Source organism: Pelecanus crispus, chromosome 4 (genome assembly GCF_030463565.1).
Source record: "Pelecanus crispus isolate bPelCri1 chromosome 4, bPelCri1.pri, whole genome shotgun sequence".
In the NCBI taxonomy this organism is placed as follows: Eukaryota; Metazoa; Chordata; class Aves; order Pelecaniformes; family Pelecanidae; genus Pelecanus; species Pelecanus crispus.
The window spans coordinates 46,027,090-46,044,611 of NC_134646.1; the positions used below are offsets into that span (position 1 = coordinate 46,027,090).

Below are 17,522 nucleotides of genomic sequence, written 5' to 3' on the forward strand. Positions count from 1 at the left end.
TTACTGTAAGTGAAGTGTGTGGTCAAGAAGTTCCTTTCAAAAAGAGTCATTGCTTTAATTTGTAGGACCAAATAACAAAGCTGCAAACTGGAGTACCCATCAGAGTTGATTTCTGACAAGGCAAGACATAATCTCTTTGGAGCATTTGTTATTTTGGTCTGAATCTCATGTCAGCAAGAGAAATGATATAAAATTCTGTATCTTGAGAATATGTCTTCATGTAGAGGCTGTCAGGCAATGCCTCTTCACTGCTTGGATTGGTAGGCTTCAAAGTATTTGTTTTCTGGCAAGAAAAGAATTTCAGTGAAGACAGTGGTAGGCAATTATCTCCCAGGTTCTAGCAGAAAATTGACCAGTAAATTTCTGTTCTAAGGTTTTATATCTGAAATCATTACTTTTCCTGAGGCTTTTGGGGGAAGTACTGCAGAGGATTAAGCCAGTCGCAAGCAGATCTCGAGGACGTGAGGAAGGAGGACTCTTTTTGTGAGAAGTGGCCACTTTCTGTACTTTTTCTTTTAACTAACTTTCTTGCTTTTTTTTTTTCCTTTGTTTTTTTCTCTAAACCATTAAAACCCCCCAGAGTTTGGCAGTTTGCTAATAGTCTCTCTGAAGTGCTATCAGTCTGTCCAGAGTGCTAAGATGCAGGCCATTTGTTTTTGTTTGTGACTTAAGAGCTGGGCTATCATCTAGTCTGTGCTTTTAAAGTCTTGTGTTAGACAAGAACTAATACTGGTTGCTTATAAACAAACGGTTGCAAGATACAGTAAATAGTACTCATAGGCTGTCTCTAAATATAAATGTATTTTGAAGCAATGGAGTGAGGGACAAGGTTCTTTAAGTTTATTATTAATACTGAAATTTGAAGGTACTGCTTCAGGTGTTTCTTTTTACTATCTGCCAGCCAGGGGGAGTTGCCAGTATTTTTACATCTCTTACAGCAATTTCTTCTCCCCTGCTCCACCCCCTTCCTCCATTTGAGAATTTACTAATCAGTACTGTTAGGTAAAATGTATTAAATGTGTAAGCTTTCTGTACTTATTTATCCCTTTGATAGATCTAAAAAATTATTTGGATGATGGTGATTTCATGCTTTGCTGATTCTCTTCTGTTGTCTCTTTTTTTTTTTTTTTTTTTTTTTTTTTTCTCCTTCCTTTCTTGTAGTCTTCAGTTTCCCTGTGGAATAGTTCTGCAGGGACAAAGGCACCTTTTTGTAGTTTGCACTGAGTCCTTAGATGAGCCTCTTTCTTCTGTGAAGCAAAGCCCACAAATTAAATGTGGGTTCTCAACTTGTGTGTTACAGTGTAGAAGTCAAACAGGGACCTTTTGGTTATCATCCCAGTCGACTTGCACCTGTTTTGAAATATCTACGCAGTCTGTTACCCCCTCCCCTGTGAACAATTTTAAGTGTATTTAATGGTTCATCTAAAATAGAGGAGTATTGTCTGTAATGAGTTGCTAGTCCTGCCTTCTGATATTTACACATCCAAACATTGCTTTTGGGGCCAGGTGATGAAAAGAATAAGCAGCATTCTAAACTGAAGAATGCAGGAGGTTTTGACTGCTTGTGGAGCTTCTGCTCCTTTGAAACAGTGAATAAACTTATTCTCACTCAGTTTTAGTGCATTTAGCCAGCCCTAAATTCTTAATATGCTTTCAGATCTTTGAAGATCTTTGTTAGTTGGTCAGATTGAGGATTACTACTTGATCCCATTTAGAATGAATGAAGATGATGACTGATATTGATTGGTATCGAGCCCTAGCTCTGTGCTGTATTGTAACACTTTGGAAATAGTAGTGTCTAGAAAAGAGGAACAAAACCCTTTGAATTTCAGTGATAATTCTATTGCATTTTGTAATTTTGTGTATGTAACTTTTTTTTAAGGAGGAGAATGTACTATATTATATTTATTTCATAATCTGAAAGAAGAATAGCATTTGGAATAATGGCAACAGGAGACATACAAGGAAGTTTAAGAAAAATAGAACAAGGACTTCGCTTGTTAAATTATCCAAGAGATGTGGATTATACAGTGTAAGTGGCAGTGTGAATAAATTTATGCTAATACATGATGACAGCAAGATGTGTAAACAAGATATGTATAAATATTAGCATTGCACCTAGTGGTGAGTAAGCAGAACATATGTTTGGGAAATTGGGGTTTGATATATGTGAACTGGAAGATAAAAGGATGCAGTTTTGCTTTTCTGAGCAATCCTTAGAATAATCCTGAAGTGTATCACTATCTTGCTCTTCTTTCTTCTGTTGTTTTTCTCTTTTCTTTGATTAATCTCTCACCTTTATAATTTCTTTGTAAGTGCTAGCAAAACTTTCTTCAGGAAATTTAATCCTGTAAAGATTAGAAAAAAAAAAAATGTGGAATGTTCAGATGGAAATGCTCATGGGCTTTAGGCCTGACAATGATAAAATTATATGAGGGTCACAAAAACGTTTCTTTGAGCACTTTACAGATAACGGTAAAGGCTGCTGAATGAGATATGCCTGGAAAAAAAACCCTTAAAATGAAGGAGATACTTGGGTATAACATGCTGGCTATATTAAACCACCTTTCAAGTTAAATGTTTGAAATCATGTAATGAAAGGCTTTTGTTATCTTCTGCTGTGTAAAATACTTTTGTTTCTCAACAGGTTAGTAAAGGGTGATCCAGCTGCATTTTTACCTATCATCAGCTATTCTTTTACATCTTTTTCAACTTACATAGCAGAACTTTTGGTAAAGTGCGATGTGGAACTCACAGCAAAGAGTGACTTGCGTTTTATTGAAGCTATTTATAAGGTATCTGTCTTCATGTTCTTTGCAGAAGAGACACAGTTTTGAGTATGGCCTCATAAAAAATAAACATCTAGTATGACTTTTACTAGGAAGTGAAAATTTTTGCCGAAGAATGTGAGTTGTAATTCTGTTAGGATTTAAGATGAGTAGTAAGTCACTGTGTGGCAAGTCTTTATGTAGATCTTAATGAAAATAAGGCTGGATGTTAGCCAAATCTCAATTTTGAGACAACTGTAGAATCAGTAATATTACTATGCTTTATGTTAGTTGTGAAGGATACTGAAATATTTATTATACAGTAGGTTTTACGGAAGTGAGCTTAGAAGAAATCATAACTGGCAAAAAATCACAGCAAGCTTCAGTAATTGTAATGAAAACACAATTAAGAAATACACTTATTTTAAAACACCATGCAGAATCAATATACAAAATCCAGTTCTTAATAGTTTATAAATTGGAATCAAATCAAATTAACTGAATGAAAATAATTTTGAACTATCCTTAAAAATATCCATAAGCACATTTTTATAAAAGGTGGCTTGATATATTGATGAATACTAGCTTATTCAGACTAGTCTTCAATCTGAGGAGGAAAGAGACTCCTTTACAAAGAAGCTCTGTGGGAGCCTTACTTAGCCCTCTGATGCATTTGCTGACATTAGTACAATTTGTTTTTATGTATTCACTTTGGAAAGTTTTTGTTTAACTTTTTTAATATTAATGTCTACAATAATTTATTTAATGTACCTTAAGACTGTGAGTTAAACTTTACAAGAGTGACATGAATGAAATGTTTCTGGAAGAGGTATGTTTTAAGTCTAGTTAGAAGAAACAGCTGAGAATGTATAAATAACCAAATGAGAAAAGGTTTAACTGCTGTAGTGCAGAATGAAAGAAAAGATTGTACAAAAATAAGAACCTGAGCATGCCATTTGTACAACAAATTGCGTGGTGATTTTTGAAAGTGAAGTAAACTCTTATTTTGTTGCAGCTTCTTCGAGATCAATTTCAATATAAACCAATTTTAACAAAACAGCAGTTTCTTCAGTTTGGCTTTGCAGAAAGAAAAATGCAGATTGTTTGTGACATTATCAACTGTGTGGTGAAAAAACATAAGGAATTAAGTAACTCGAACAAGGTACTGATTAAATGGTAACTTTATTGTAAGTCTCTTTTGACGTGCTTGGTGCTGCAGGTAGAAGACAACCAGTTGATCTCAAGATGCAGCATCACTGATAGTCAAAATAGGGGGAAAATTAGTATGAAGTTCCATTGTAAGATGCTTGAGTGCTGTCAGGTATACAAAAGACACAAAGCTGCCGATGCTTCCTAGCATAAACAAAAAAATATTAGAATGAAGATAAATCTAGTTGGTATCTTTACAGTAAGTGATGTATTTTCATTTATACTTCTCAACATAGTGAATGTTTGTGTAACTGGTAGACTTTGCAGGTAGATTTAAAAACAAAGGAAAACTGTCTGATATGTTGAAGTTCTGGTAACATTCAATTTAAACATGATACTTGTTATTTGTGTTTCAGTGGTATATATCTCAAACCTGATTATTTTCATTAATCATATTTGTTTTACATTGGTAAGGCATTATTTTTTTATCAGTGTGTGCTGTGTATCAGTGTATGCTTTAATAAAAGGCATTTTCAGTCAATTTTACAGGATTTTGTTTCGTTTGAGTTATAACAGTCTTCAGGACTTCTGTATACTTCATTTGTCACTGCTGGGGGCATAACTACATTTTTTTTCATGTTTGTCTGTCTTTCAACTCTGGTGCAAATTGTCTTTTCTCTTTATGACCAGCTGTCTTGCAGCCTTGCATAGGCATTAATGGGTGTATGAATACGTCATTCACTTCCAGATCTGTTTTCTCTGTCAATTTGGGTCATTCTTAATTTTCTTTTTTTTTTTAGACATTAGTGTACTGCAGGGGTTTACATGTGTTTGTGCGTGTGCCATGCAATATTCCTGCCTGCTAATGATGGCAGAAAATGGGGTGTGTCATCCTGTCCCCATGTTGTGTGTCCGTGTGCTGTGTCGTTCCGCTCCACCCCCCACCCCCCGAAAATATTCCTGTGGTAGAAGCATAATATTTTCTGCTCTTCACTTTGAAGGTTAAATCCCAAACAAGGAAAAAACTCAGATCTTTTAAATATGAAGTATGGTCAAATTGTGATAATGTCCTTGCTGGTCCTAGTGGGAGTGCTCTGAATTCCAAACAGGTATGAAAATAGTTTTTATGTTGTATGCCTAAAGGTTAATCTTATTTGTTACAAGTCAGGCTCTTTCTGGAATATGTGCTTTCATTTATGTTTTAATGTTTGATCAGACCAGTTGGGGTTTTTTGTGTTTCTTGTTCCCTCCCTCCCCTGAAGTGCGGTCAACTGAAATAATGGCTGAAATACAGAGGATATTGCTTCTCTCTTTTACTGAGCAGTTGATCTCAAAGTCTTGGTGGTAATGATCTAGTACTGTTGTTTGCCATTTGAATTATATCAACTGGAGGGACAGCAATGAAAATGAAGATGCAATTGGAAAAAGAACATACATCCTGTTTGGAGACTGAAGTGTGTTTGGCCTAACATTGCAATGTTTTCAATGTAGCTTTCAAAGCACTTTTTGCTCTTTTGTCTGAATCTGTTCAGCAAAGATTTCTTAATGTAACATTCCTGTTGGCTTTTGTTTTACAAGTGTAATGTTCAATCTTACGCGGCATGCTACTCTTGGCCTGTGCAAGAGGCAGCTTTCCTAGTATTTTCTGCTAAAAGGGTGCAAAGTAAAATTGGACAAAACTTTTAGGACTGTGACTGCCCAATAAATGTTGGTGATTTCTATTTAGAAGGAAAATACTGTTTTAGCAGAGGAAAATTTCACAAAGAAAATATTTGGAATGACTTACCTGGCACTTCTGGTTGTTGAATGGTAGAGCTGAATGGGTATATATGTGAGTGTATTAAGAATTTAATTGTGGGTTCTTAATCATCAGGTAATTTATTTTGTTATGTGGCAGGTAGTGATCATAGGACTTGATGCACCTGGAAAGAAAGGCAAAATTTGTCTCTTTTGTCCTCTCTAAGGGACGCATTCAAAGGAAATTAAATGTGTAGCTAGTAGGGCTATTTTGCTGACAGTTGTCAAGGAAAAGAGAAAGCTCTAATCTTCCTAGTTAAACTTTTTTTTTTCCTGAATGTTTGAGTGGTGGTTTTGATGTTGGAACTGTCTATATATATGTTAATACATACAGCGAGATTCATACCTCCGAATCCACGCTTAGAAATCTAACAACCTTACAGTAAGAGAGGACATTAATGCCTTCGCTACTGTTTATGGAAGGGAACCAAGGTACACAGTACATATGGTAAACTCTGTGCCTATTTGTTTTATAGTTCTTTCATGTCTGTATATTTTAAATTAAACTGTCTGCTGTTGCTTTCTGTGTTTTGCAACCAGTTGGGATAAAATTGTCAGATTTAAATAAATAAATAAAATTATAGGTCTTTTGTGTCGGTTACTTGGCTGATTAATTGAAATGTTCTTGTAACAAATAACACCAGTGAATTTTTTTTTTTAACATGGTCAAAAGAAGCCTCAAGTAGAACGGCATTCAGGAAATGAAGTTAGTGATGACCTTCGTCCACTACCCCTCCCAGCACAGGGAGGTACTGAAGAAGAATTGTACCTTGATCATGATGTTGTGGAAGTTAAATGTGAACAAGTAAGAACTTTTATTTTAAGATGCTGTCCACATGTATTCTTAACTTTTCTTACAGGGCATTTCTAAAGGGATAAAGGTTTTTAAAAGATAGCTGGATGCTCATTAAGTATAACTAATAGATGTATAATAAATATATTGGGAAAAAAAAGTCAGTTAAATTGCACTGTCCTTTCAAAAGCCAGTTCTGTCAACAGTTTCTTTAAAAGCTGAGTTCCATGAATAGGCATATTATGGCAATTGTGAAAGAAAAATAATTTTCTAATGTGGCAGAATGTGGCTACTGAACTTGAGGAAGATTCTACTTAATTTCATTGAGCAAATGATGAATTATATCTGTTTTTAAATTAGAGGACATATGTTCTTATCCATATTTTCAGGTCATAGAAGATAACTGTCAGATTGAGTTCCTAAAGAGTCAGCTTGCTGATTGCCAGGAAAAGCTTCATAAGCTAGATTGGATGGAAGATAAACTGCATGTTTTAGAAGAGAAACTGAAAGGAAAGGTGATCATAGATGAGAAGGACTGGAATAACTTGTTGAGTCGAGTTTTGCTTCTTGAAACAGAACTGTTGTTGCAATCCAAAAAGGTGTGTTAACTTCTCTTCTATAACAAAAATTGCCCAGACACAATGTTGTCAGCCTGTTTCTGTTCTTCCTGCCTCCTGATATATGCTTTTCGTTATTTTTGAAGGCATGATCTGAATGGAAGTGCTGTTTATGGAGTTGGTGGTATTGTTTTCTTAACTGTTACATTCTGTTGTTTTCTCATGCTCTAGGAAGCAAAGGTCTCCATTGGAAATTGTTTCCTTGCAGGAACAGCAGGTGTAGCTAAGCCTATTTTCATTAGCAATGACTGTGTGTGTTTGTGTTTGTTCACTTCCTTCTAGTGAACTTGTAGAAGGAAGCTTTTGAAAACTCTTAATTACGCTGTCTTTGAAAACTTAATGTTTCTGTAGTTGAGAATTTCATCATGCTAGTGACACATTTAAGGGTTTTCTTATTCTGGTCTGCTTATTCTGAATTTCTTATACTGGCCTGGAAATGTTGCTGCTGTTGATACAGCTGAATACCTATTTTTTTAATTCTCCAAACTGATCAGATACAGATATTCCTGTTGGAAGATCAAGTCTTCATTCTATGTAACTAATGTTGAGAAAAATAGATGGCACGCTCAATGGAAAATACAAGGTTAATGGAAAAGTTAATTCTTATTTTAGTCCTATTTTTAGTTTGTGAATCTTTGAAATTTATAGCCTAATCAATGGTCTTTCTCCTTTTTGCATGCCCCCTCTAGCCCCTTCCAGCCCCTTCCTATTTCTTGTCCGTGATGTTCATTGCATTTTTAAATGCTACAGTTGTGATGTAGCTACATTTGTCAGAGCAAAGCAAATATTTTGTTGCATAAAGACTCTGTATTATTTTTCATGCCGTTGAAAGGTCCTTGTGTGCACATTTATATAATTTCATATATGTGCACATGTAAGTATTTTGAGATGCAGTGAACCATAACATCAATTTTGGTATCACATGCTTAATTTCAAAGTGTGTTTGCATGTGTGTCTTGTGTATCCTTCAGATACTGTCACATGCTTTCCAGAAGTTGAAAACCCTTGTGGAAAACAGTTGATCAGTGTTGTGTGTTTCTCTGTAGTTATAAAAATGTTGAATTTACTTGTAAGCAGGAGCTCTCAGAGTGTTGCTGGCCCTGCAGATTTGAAAATGTCACTAATACTTGTGTTAGTAATGTGTATACCATGTCCAGTTTTGGGCCCCTCAATACAAGAAGGACGTTGAGGTGCTGGAGCGTGTCCAGAGAAGGGCAACAAAGCTGGTGAAAGGTCTGGAGCACAAGTCCTATAAGGAGCAGCTGAGGGAACTGGGGTTGTTTAGCCTGGAAAAGAGGAGGCTGAGGGAGACCTTATCGCTCTCTACAACTACCTGAAAGGAGGTTGTAGAGAGGTGGGTGTTGGTCTCTTCTCCCAAGTAGCTAGCGATAGGACAAGAGGAAATGGGCTCAAGCTGCACCAGGGGAGGTTTGGATTGGATATTAGGAGAAATTTCTTCAGGGAAAGAGTGGTCAAGCATTGGAACAGTCTGCCCAGAGAGGTGGTGGAGTCACCATCCCTGGAAGTGTTCAAAAAACGGGTAGATGTGGCACTGTGGGACATGGTTTAGTGGGCATAGTGGTGTTGGGTTGATGGTTGGACTGATGATCTTAGAGGTCCTTTCCAACCTTAATGATTCCTAGTTTTTACTTTCATTAAAAAATAACCCAGCCACCAAGCCAGGACACACAAAATTGCTACTCTACCCTTAACTGGTTTAGTGGTGGACTTGGCAGTGTTAGGTTAATGGTTGGACTGGATGATCTTAAAGGTCTTTTCCAACCTAAATGATTCTATGATTCTGTACAAGATGTGGGGTTTTTTTCCTGTGTGCCATGAAAGTGTGCTAGTTTTGCAAAGTCTTGAAATGGAGAAGTGTTCAGGCTGATCACTGCGTTATTTCTGAAGACTGTAGCTCAAATGATAAGGGTTGACATTCTCAATCACCTTTTTTTTTTTAAACAGTTTCAGGTCAGTAATGGCTCAAGTGATTTACCATTTGAAATAAATTTCTTATGGATATTGTAATTTAATTAGCAGTGCACATATGTACAAATAACGCCACCAATGATAATGGTTTCTTCTGCTAGCAGTCTCAAGAGGCCTTCAGCTGAACAGCCGTAGATAGTTTTGCTCCTCTTTAAAGTTATTCTCTTCAAGAAGTAGTTGCTGCATTTATGACAGTAGCAGCACAGGAAGGCTTGTGTTTTAGACTAGGCTTGTTCTTTTATTTCTGTAAATTTGGTTTATTATTACTTCAGTAACATGTTTATTGCAGGTGTTTAAAGGTTTGGAATAGTATTTGGAGAATACTTAACATTAGTATCACTCAAAAATTTTCAGTAAGATAATTCTATTTCTGTACTGCCTGTTACTGAAAGAAGTCATCTGCAGAAACAAGTCTGAATTTAGTTTGTGTGTGGCATTGTTGCTTGTCTTTTTTCAAAGCAAAAGAAGCTGGTTTTTATATTTAAAAAAAGTCTTCAAAACCCTAACTTTTTTGCAATAGGCATTTGAACACTGCCAAGAAATAATCCTTTGGGCCAGAGAATTGCTCCTTCTTTGTTTCATGAAATTCCATCCAAGTTGTGCTTCACAGATATAGAAGCAATTCAGAATTTCTCCTTTCTTCTTACTCGTGAATTTTTCAGGGAACTTTTGGCATCTAATCAACATAGCAGGAACACTAAGATCTGTCTTGTGCTGCTGCCAAAGTAGCAGCAGCTGTGCGTTTAGCTCTGGGGAAAGTCTGAAAGCTACCAAATCCATTTCAATGAAGGGAATTGAGCAGAAGATATCAGTGCAGATTTTTTTTAAAAGAGGTATCCATTATTACAGCTTTTTTCAGCTTCTTCCCACATAGTACCTACTATTTCTCCCTCATTCGTTTATTTGGGTATAATATTCCCCTGTTAACCGATACAGTCAGTTCAGTATATAAAGTGATATACTTTATCAAAGGCTGAGATTTCAAATCATAATGATAACTCATTGGTGGAAAAAAGTCTAGATGTTGTTTATGAGTGTTGGATTTTTTTATTTTGAAATTAGAAGATTTCATTCAAAAATATTTATTGTTAGTACAACATTAATTTTGTTTCCTTGTTTATGAACCTTTTCTAAGCTAGATTGAGTTAAACTGAGAACCTTTCTTAAAAGAGCCATCTCATTTAGGAGCCTGGGAAACTAGCTTAAAATAGACTCCTGAGTTCTAAGCATTTAAGTGGAATGAATTTCAGTTCATCTATAGGCTAATTCTTAGGACCAAGGAGCTGCATTTCTGAATATCAACCAGAAGTAGAAGGTGCACTTACTTTGTTAAGGTAACAGCAGCCAACGTCAAGATGTAACTGTTAGCACAGGCCAAGAACAGTCTGATCATTCGTTCTACTCATACCTAAGTTATAGGTGCTATAGTTGGACATGGTTTTGACCTGTTTATGAACAGCAGTATTGATATTAAAAAAGCCCCCATGAAATAGACTAGTTTTTTAATGCAATGTATGTATGGAAACTTTGGATTTTTTTAGTCCTGTAAAGACATTTATTGAATGCCAACATACCTGGATGGTGTAGCAAATGCATACATAATTAGTACTTAAATATACTTTTGTTCAGTCAAAATATGATTTAAACAGGGTATATGGCTAAAATGCAGTAAACTTATATTTCAGAGAGACGTATCTACAGAGTTCAGCAGTGTAAGTCAAGAATGTACTTCCAGTAGGATTCCAGTTTCTCCTGGTGAGTGTTAATGATTTTTTTTTTTGATTAACATCATATGCCAAACACTTCTTTCTGACCTTGACTAAAATAGTGTTTTTTAAGTAGACAATTGCAATTTAGTGACCTCTGAATTTAAATGCATGCTGCAAATTAGAAATTAACCTGCTGGTCACTTTGTAATTTATTCTTTAGAAGCTTTATTTACTGAAATAGTTTTTAAAGCATTAGTGAAAATATATAGCATACTAATTAATAGTTAAAAATAACTACAAAAATCTTAAAGATGCAAATTTAGTTAAGGTGCTATAGCTAAAGCTGTGAAAAACAAGTTAGCTGCACTTTAAAGCAGTTATAATGTTTTAAAAATAAGCTATTTGTAAGCGCAAAAGAAATTGTATTTGCTGCCACGGGTTTGTTTAAAACAGTGTCACACATGTTGTTTTTTACTTTTATAATGGGGCTTGGGACAAATCGGGGCTTTTTCATTCATAATCCACATTGTATTTCAAACCACTGCTGAACATTCTCTATAGTTTCATCCCTTTTGAAGCAGTTAGCAGTTATCCAAGTAGCGTTTTTGCTAAACTTGCTTATTTTGAAGAGCAAGATAAAATCTTTTTCTTCCATTTCCAACTTAATTTTGATAATGTACAAGAAGTAAATGAAGGAGCCTTAAGTGGGAAATAAATTAAAAATATTTCCCAGGCCATAAATAATTATCTTTTCCTCACTGGTAGCTCCTTAGCCCTTACCTTGCATCATTCTCTTTACTAGTTTGGCCTGTTTCCCCTGTGGCAGCTGTTATTCCTACCACCAGGAGTAAGAAGGATATTCTGTCTCCTATTCTCACTTATAAGGCATTTTTGTTCAGTGTTGGGCTGTTGCATTGAAATTAAAAGGGAATCTCAGTAATCCAGTTTCCATGGAAATTAGGAAGGCAGTTTCTTGGTTATGTCAAAGTTTGTTTTAAATTTGAAGTCTCAAAAATGGGACCTTCTTTTTACAGACCTTAGAAAGCTTCCAACATGTTTACTTCCTTTCATAAGTTTAGTGGTTTGTTACTGACACTTGAGGACTTCCATCAGCCTCCTTGCTGACTATGTCTTTAAAAGAATTTTCATATTTTCAGACTTCTGGAATTCTTGTGAATTTTGTTATTCCTGTTTTTCTAAAATAAGATTCAGGAAATTTTAGGCATACCAGTTACGCCGTCAGTCTTAACTCATGTATCTGAGACGTACAGTACTTGGAATGCTTTGATGCTCTTTTTGGTTGTAGCGCTCTTTAGGAATCACAGCTGGACAGAAGAAACACTTTTTGATTTTAATTGATTAAAGATAATTTAATATGATTTTAAATATAGAACAGTGTAAGCAAACATGTTCCACAGCTATGATCCATAGTTGGTGGCCTTACTGAAAATAAGGATATGGGAACACTCTTTCTCCTTTTATAAATACTAAATTCTCTTCCCTGACAATAATAATCTGAAATTGCAAGGAGTATCAAAGCCTTCCCAGTGTAAAAGAAGAGTCTGTTTCTGATGAATGGATGCTAAACCTGTCCCAATGGGAGGAGAGCTAGGGAAACAGCAAGAGCTTGGTACAAATTTTAAGCTAAACAAGATGATGATTTTGTTTATATTTCTGCTGCTTATAAGACAGTTTACTTACAAATTAAAGACAGGTTTGAACAGGTAGTTTACAATAAAAATAATGTAAACTATTTGAAATTACTTTTAAATGTTTGACCCAGTAATTAGACTTTAAGTGTTGATTTCACTGTAATCAGGGTAAAGGTAGCATTCCTGGTAATCTTTCTTGAATTTGTCTTGTGTGTGTTATAAATAGTATGCTGCACTTACCTTGTTTTAAGAAAATGAGAAACCTGTTTTGGACCCTCACCAGTAGCTTTTCTTTTTCCCTCTCTGAACAATGCATTCTCTTCTGTTATTGCATACTGTAGATCAAGCTATTTGATAGCTGACCTTGCAATAAGAGAGCAAAAAGGCAAAGGTGACACAAAAATGAGTATTTCTCCATAGATGCAGAGAGGAAGGAGGAGATGCCAGAGAGTCTTCATCAGTCGTCTGGATACAGTTCACTATTATCCACAGACCCACCTCCCAGAGCCATGACCATTAAGTCTTGTGGTCTGACAGACATTTCAAAGGTAAGTAAAACTGACAAATGCTTAGTTGATTCCCTTTCTGAGGTCAAGAGAACAAGTAAGCATTAGTTTTTGTTGTATACGCTACTAGTGAAAAACAAGGAAACTATGCAAAACTACATCTAGGTCTGTCTCATAAAAATCCTTTTGATATGTAAACAATGCTTAAAGTTGCATTTTTCTCTATGATTTTTTTTCAGGTTGAAAGTCCATGTGAAGAATGTTAGCTTTGAAGAGTTCACTAACTTTGTTGCTTTTAAATTGCAGGAGACAACAAGACAAAGAATGGAAAGGATAAGTAAAATGTAAGTAATAGGAAAGGGCAGCAGGAATTCATTTCCCAGGAGGGAGTTGTACTGGACTAAGGCATATAGAGAATGTACATATGTGTTCCAAACCTCAAAGGTCTCTACATCAGGTGTGGCATTTCCTTATGACTCCACTGGATAATAAATCCACTTACAGTTCTGTATTTGTGGGATGAGTCACTGTTTTGGTTTCTAAAAAGCAATAGAAAGCATTCTTAATAGTATTAACTAGAGATTAAAGAGTGTTTAGAATCTGGTTGACAAGGAATAGGAATATTATTTATCTTCTGATAGGATTTCCCTGGTACTTGCAACTTTTCTTCCTGAAAAATAACTACAGTATCTTAACTCTGTTTTTTATTATTTAAGGGAAAGTAAAACCAATTTCAGGCTAAGCATTGTGAGAACTGTATTAAGGTGTATTTGATACCAGTCCTGAGATCTGTAATGAACATTTTTTTAATAAGAAATACTTCTATTACACTTGAAGAGAAATGCATTGCTGTTGTATAATGTTTCTTTAGCAAGAGATTTCTATTCTGCAGGTGTGTAGCCTGAAAAAAGCCGTAGTCTTTTTTGTGATTTTGTGATTGTATTGTGTGTGTTACTACTTGCTTTATGTATACTTAAGGCTTATTGATATGTGGTAGGCATTTAAAATACAAACCAATTGCAGAGGAAAAGGAGGTATGAGAGGAAATAAAGTTTCATGCTGCTTGTTAGGATTTTGGATTCATTAGAAAGTTAAAGACAAGTCAGTTATTTCTTACTGTATTTTAATAAGCGTATGTGTGTAAACAAAATTTATTTTCAGAATTGAAGAAACCTCAGAATTGTTGAAAACCTCAAGCAACACCTCTGAGAAGACCTGAAAGCACAGGTCTTCAGACCTGGTCTCTGTAGACTTATGGATATTAGAACTAATATGTATGTTTGTACAGCATTAAATTTTTAATATATCAAATTTGTAATGATCACCAGTGCTTTTATTCCTTTGAATAAATATTTTCTAATGCATCTGTGTACTGATTTGTCTTCCCCTCGCCCCAATTTTTTGGTTTTAAAAACTGTTCAAATAGTTTCCCCCCCACTTTTGTAAAGTGAGGTCATTACAGCAGTGTATTTTTGTGTTGACATTTGTTAGCAGTGTGCTAAGTAATATGTTTTTTAAAGTGCAGGCTTGAGGACCGTGCTTTACATCCTGTTGGAAACATTCCAGCTGGGACTTGCATATTGCACCCAAGAGGCTTTCTTACATACCATCTTACCATCTGTATTGTTGAATAAGTCTTAATGAAAACTTAAATACACAATTTTAAATATGTACCTTTTTTGCTGTGGTGGTTTTTTTTTTTTTTTTAAATATAAATTTTCATGCTGAGCTGGAGAGCACCAACACATTGTGGCTTCCATTAACACTGACAAAGCGAGGGTCAGTTTGATCCTAAACACTAAAACGCGCAAGTAAGTCCACAGACTTTGACTGCAAGAGATGTGTTGAGTGTTTTAGTGCTCTTACCCAACACATTTTAAGACCAGCAGCACAGATGGCGACCATCCAGTATACAAAGATACACAACATTTTTATGATTTGAAGCCATATTAAAATTTCTCTTTAGAGAACCGAGGTAGATGTAAGACTTCCATAAACATTATATAATCAAACCATAGATGTGTGAGGTTTGATACAGGTTTATTTATTTATTTATTACTCTTTGTAAATTGGTAGCCTATCATATCACAGTTTCTTTGTGCTGTAATACTCACTTCACTTAAAAAGATTTTTGGAGTTTGATATCACAAAACCAGTGGGTTTTTTTTTGGCAGAGTTTGCAATTAAAGGCGAAAGCAGCTGTTTGACATTATGCTGTAAAAAGTGGTTTATATGTTTTAACAATAATTATGGTGTGTTTTTCCTGTAACCATGTGAAATATAAATTGACTTTATTGTACATACAAACAGAAGAACATACAGTGATCCATTATGTTATATAAACTTTAGTTGAGGGTTTTTGGACTTTTGCAATAGAACTTACTTTTCCAGTCATTTCCAAAAAAATAAAGAGAAAAAAAAAATTAAAAAATTGGAAAGTTAGATGATGTGAACATGTTTTATGCCTTAGTTAGAAATAGACCTTGCAAATCACTGTTTATTATCCTAACAGTGAAATGAGGTTTTCTTCTAAATGGTAGATCAATTCAAAGAAAATAGGTGAAATTTTCTAAAATAGGACTACAGCACCACCTCGTGGAAATCTTTATACAAAGTAATTACCATAAGGGAAAAAGTATATTCCTATACAGTTAAAGTTATTGCTTTAAACCAGTAATGATCAAATATTTTCAAATATTACCTCTTTTCAAATTTTCCTTTTTGCCTTGGAATTGAAGAGGCTTTTATGTTAAGTGAAGTAATTATTCTGTATGATATTTGATAACGTTCGTGCAGGAACCAGAACAATGAATCTGTTGTTTGTTGATGTTATGGCAAAGATGAGAACTGTTAGTCAATATAAATGAATCAAGTTACAAGGATTTATCATTGTGATTGATGCAGCAAGTGTTAGAAAAAGGTCTTAAGTGCACAATTTGATATGTCTATTTAGTACTGTAAAATTGAAAATCCAGAGCCATTCAACGACTTCCTTCTTCCAGAGGCTTAAATGCAGTACTTTTCTCTGCATGATGGAATTCAGCCTTTGTAATTAAAGGCTTTGCTTCTCCTGTTTTCAGGACCAACCAGGGGCTCACTTTGATCAAACTGAAGCCAAGGGTGTTTTACTGTTAGGGCAGTGGAGCTGGTTTTCTAAAGGTCTTGGTCTCACACTTGCTTTCTTTTTTTAAATGAAATTTGTTTTTGGAAGATAGTGCCATCTTCTGAAAAAGAAATATGCATAGTGCATTCAAACACTGTTTACATGTTTGAGGTATAATTTTTTTTTTTAAATTCAGTTCTATCATGGGAAAGAGTTAGTACTAGTAATGGTGTATGTCACAGTAAAACTTCACCAAAGCAGTGCAATGCTGGGAAATACATGTCATGACTGAAAATAGCAACAGGTTTTGAATAATTACTGGTGAAATGCTACTTTGAGCATTGTCACAGCAGTCAAAGAGTTGACATTCTACATGTGCAAACAGTTGCATGGGTGTATCTTGCTGAGTGACAGGAAATGTTAGAATCCTTTCATAACACAAATTAAATAAATCCAGAGAATATTCCTCACTATAGTTTCAATCATGCCTAGCTCTCTCCAATGACTTGGAAAAATGCCTGTTGTTTGAGATATATGTTCTGTGGTTATAAACCATTAATTGAACTCCTGTTTCTTAAAGTTGAATTTAATTATTAGTTTAAAAGTATATATTATTAATTTTATAGTTAAGAATTGTTTTGACAACTATTTCTTTAAACAACAGTAGAATAATTCCACCTTACACAACTGAAAGTATTTGTGCATTACGTGGGACAATGAAGCATAATTGCATTAAAGTAGAATGCTAAAACTGAAGCTTCTACAAAAATACACTTTTTAACTTGATTCTTTTTTAGCAAGATTCTAAGTGTATTAAAAATTGCAGGATTCCCATTAAGATTTTTTTTTTTTTACTTTGCCTTATCTAACATCAGTATGTACTTTAATTCGTTTACTGAATTAAAACATGCTATAGAAAACAAATAAGAATCTTCTCGCCCCAAATCTGTAATGTTGAAAAGCAGTCTGATAACCTCTTTCAGTTATATTTTCAGTTTGTGTATATACTGCTACCTGTTGTGGAATTATAGTGCTCTGAGTCATAAATACTAAGAAAATTATTGCAGTTATGACACTAGAATATATTCTTTATGATGTTACTTTTGGTGTTTAACATCTGATACTTAAGTTGTATTGCAGATCATTCAAGTTTGGTTGTACCTAAGTATGAAACAGGATGAGTTCAGTTATATCCTGGTGTTTATGCCTAACTTGAAACGGTTTTGCAGCATCAGAAGTGTATTCAAAGCTCAAAGCCTTAATTATTAAGTGTGTCCTATTTCTTTATAAGTATATCCAGTTTTCTTGTGCTTATTCTTGGAGTTCTTTTATGTGTTTCTGTCCTGGTTTAGTCTCATATCCTATGTCAGGCTCAATTCAGTTTCTAGTCCAACAGCAAACATGGTGCAGAAGAAACATGGACTGAAAATGTTTTTTAA

General features: G+C 34.8%; 1 protein-coding gene across 3 annotated transcripts; it reads left to right on the forward strand.

Moving 5' to 3' along the window:
- The first annotated feature begins 1,903 nt into the window (after window positions 1–1,903).
- CEP44 (centrosomal protein 44) lies at window positions 1,904–14,257 on the forward strand. Of its 3 annotated transcripts, none has more exons than XM_009491024.2 (10): window positions 1,904–2,032; window positions 2,648–2,795; window positions 3,784–3,930; window positions 4,919–5,026; window positions 6,388–6,519; window positions 6,897–7,106; window positions 10,799–10,868; window positions 12,895–13,022; window positions 13,287–13,324; window positions 14,142–14,257. In XM_009491024.2, the coding sequence occupies exons 1-10, from the start codon at window positions 1,944–1,946 to the stop codon at window positions 14,197–14,199; spliced, it is 1,128 nt and encodes a 375-aa protein (XP_009489299.1). In that variant the 5' UTR covers window positions 1,904–1,943; the 3' UTR covers window positions 14,200–14,257. The 3 variants fall into 3 exon arrangements, with proteins under 3 accessions (XP_009489299.1, XP_075565475.1, XP_075565474.1); XM_075709359.1 differs by having other exon boundaries at window positions 1,983–2,032; window positions 2,653–2,795; XM_075709360.1 differs by lacking the exon at window positions 6,897–7,106.
- The last annotated feature ends 3,265 nt before the right edge of the window (window positions 14,258–17,522 follow it).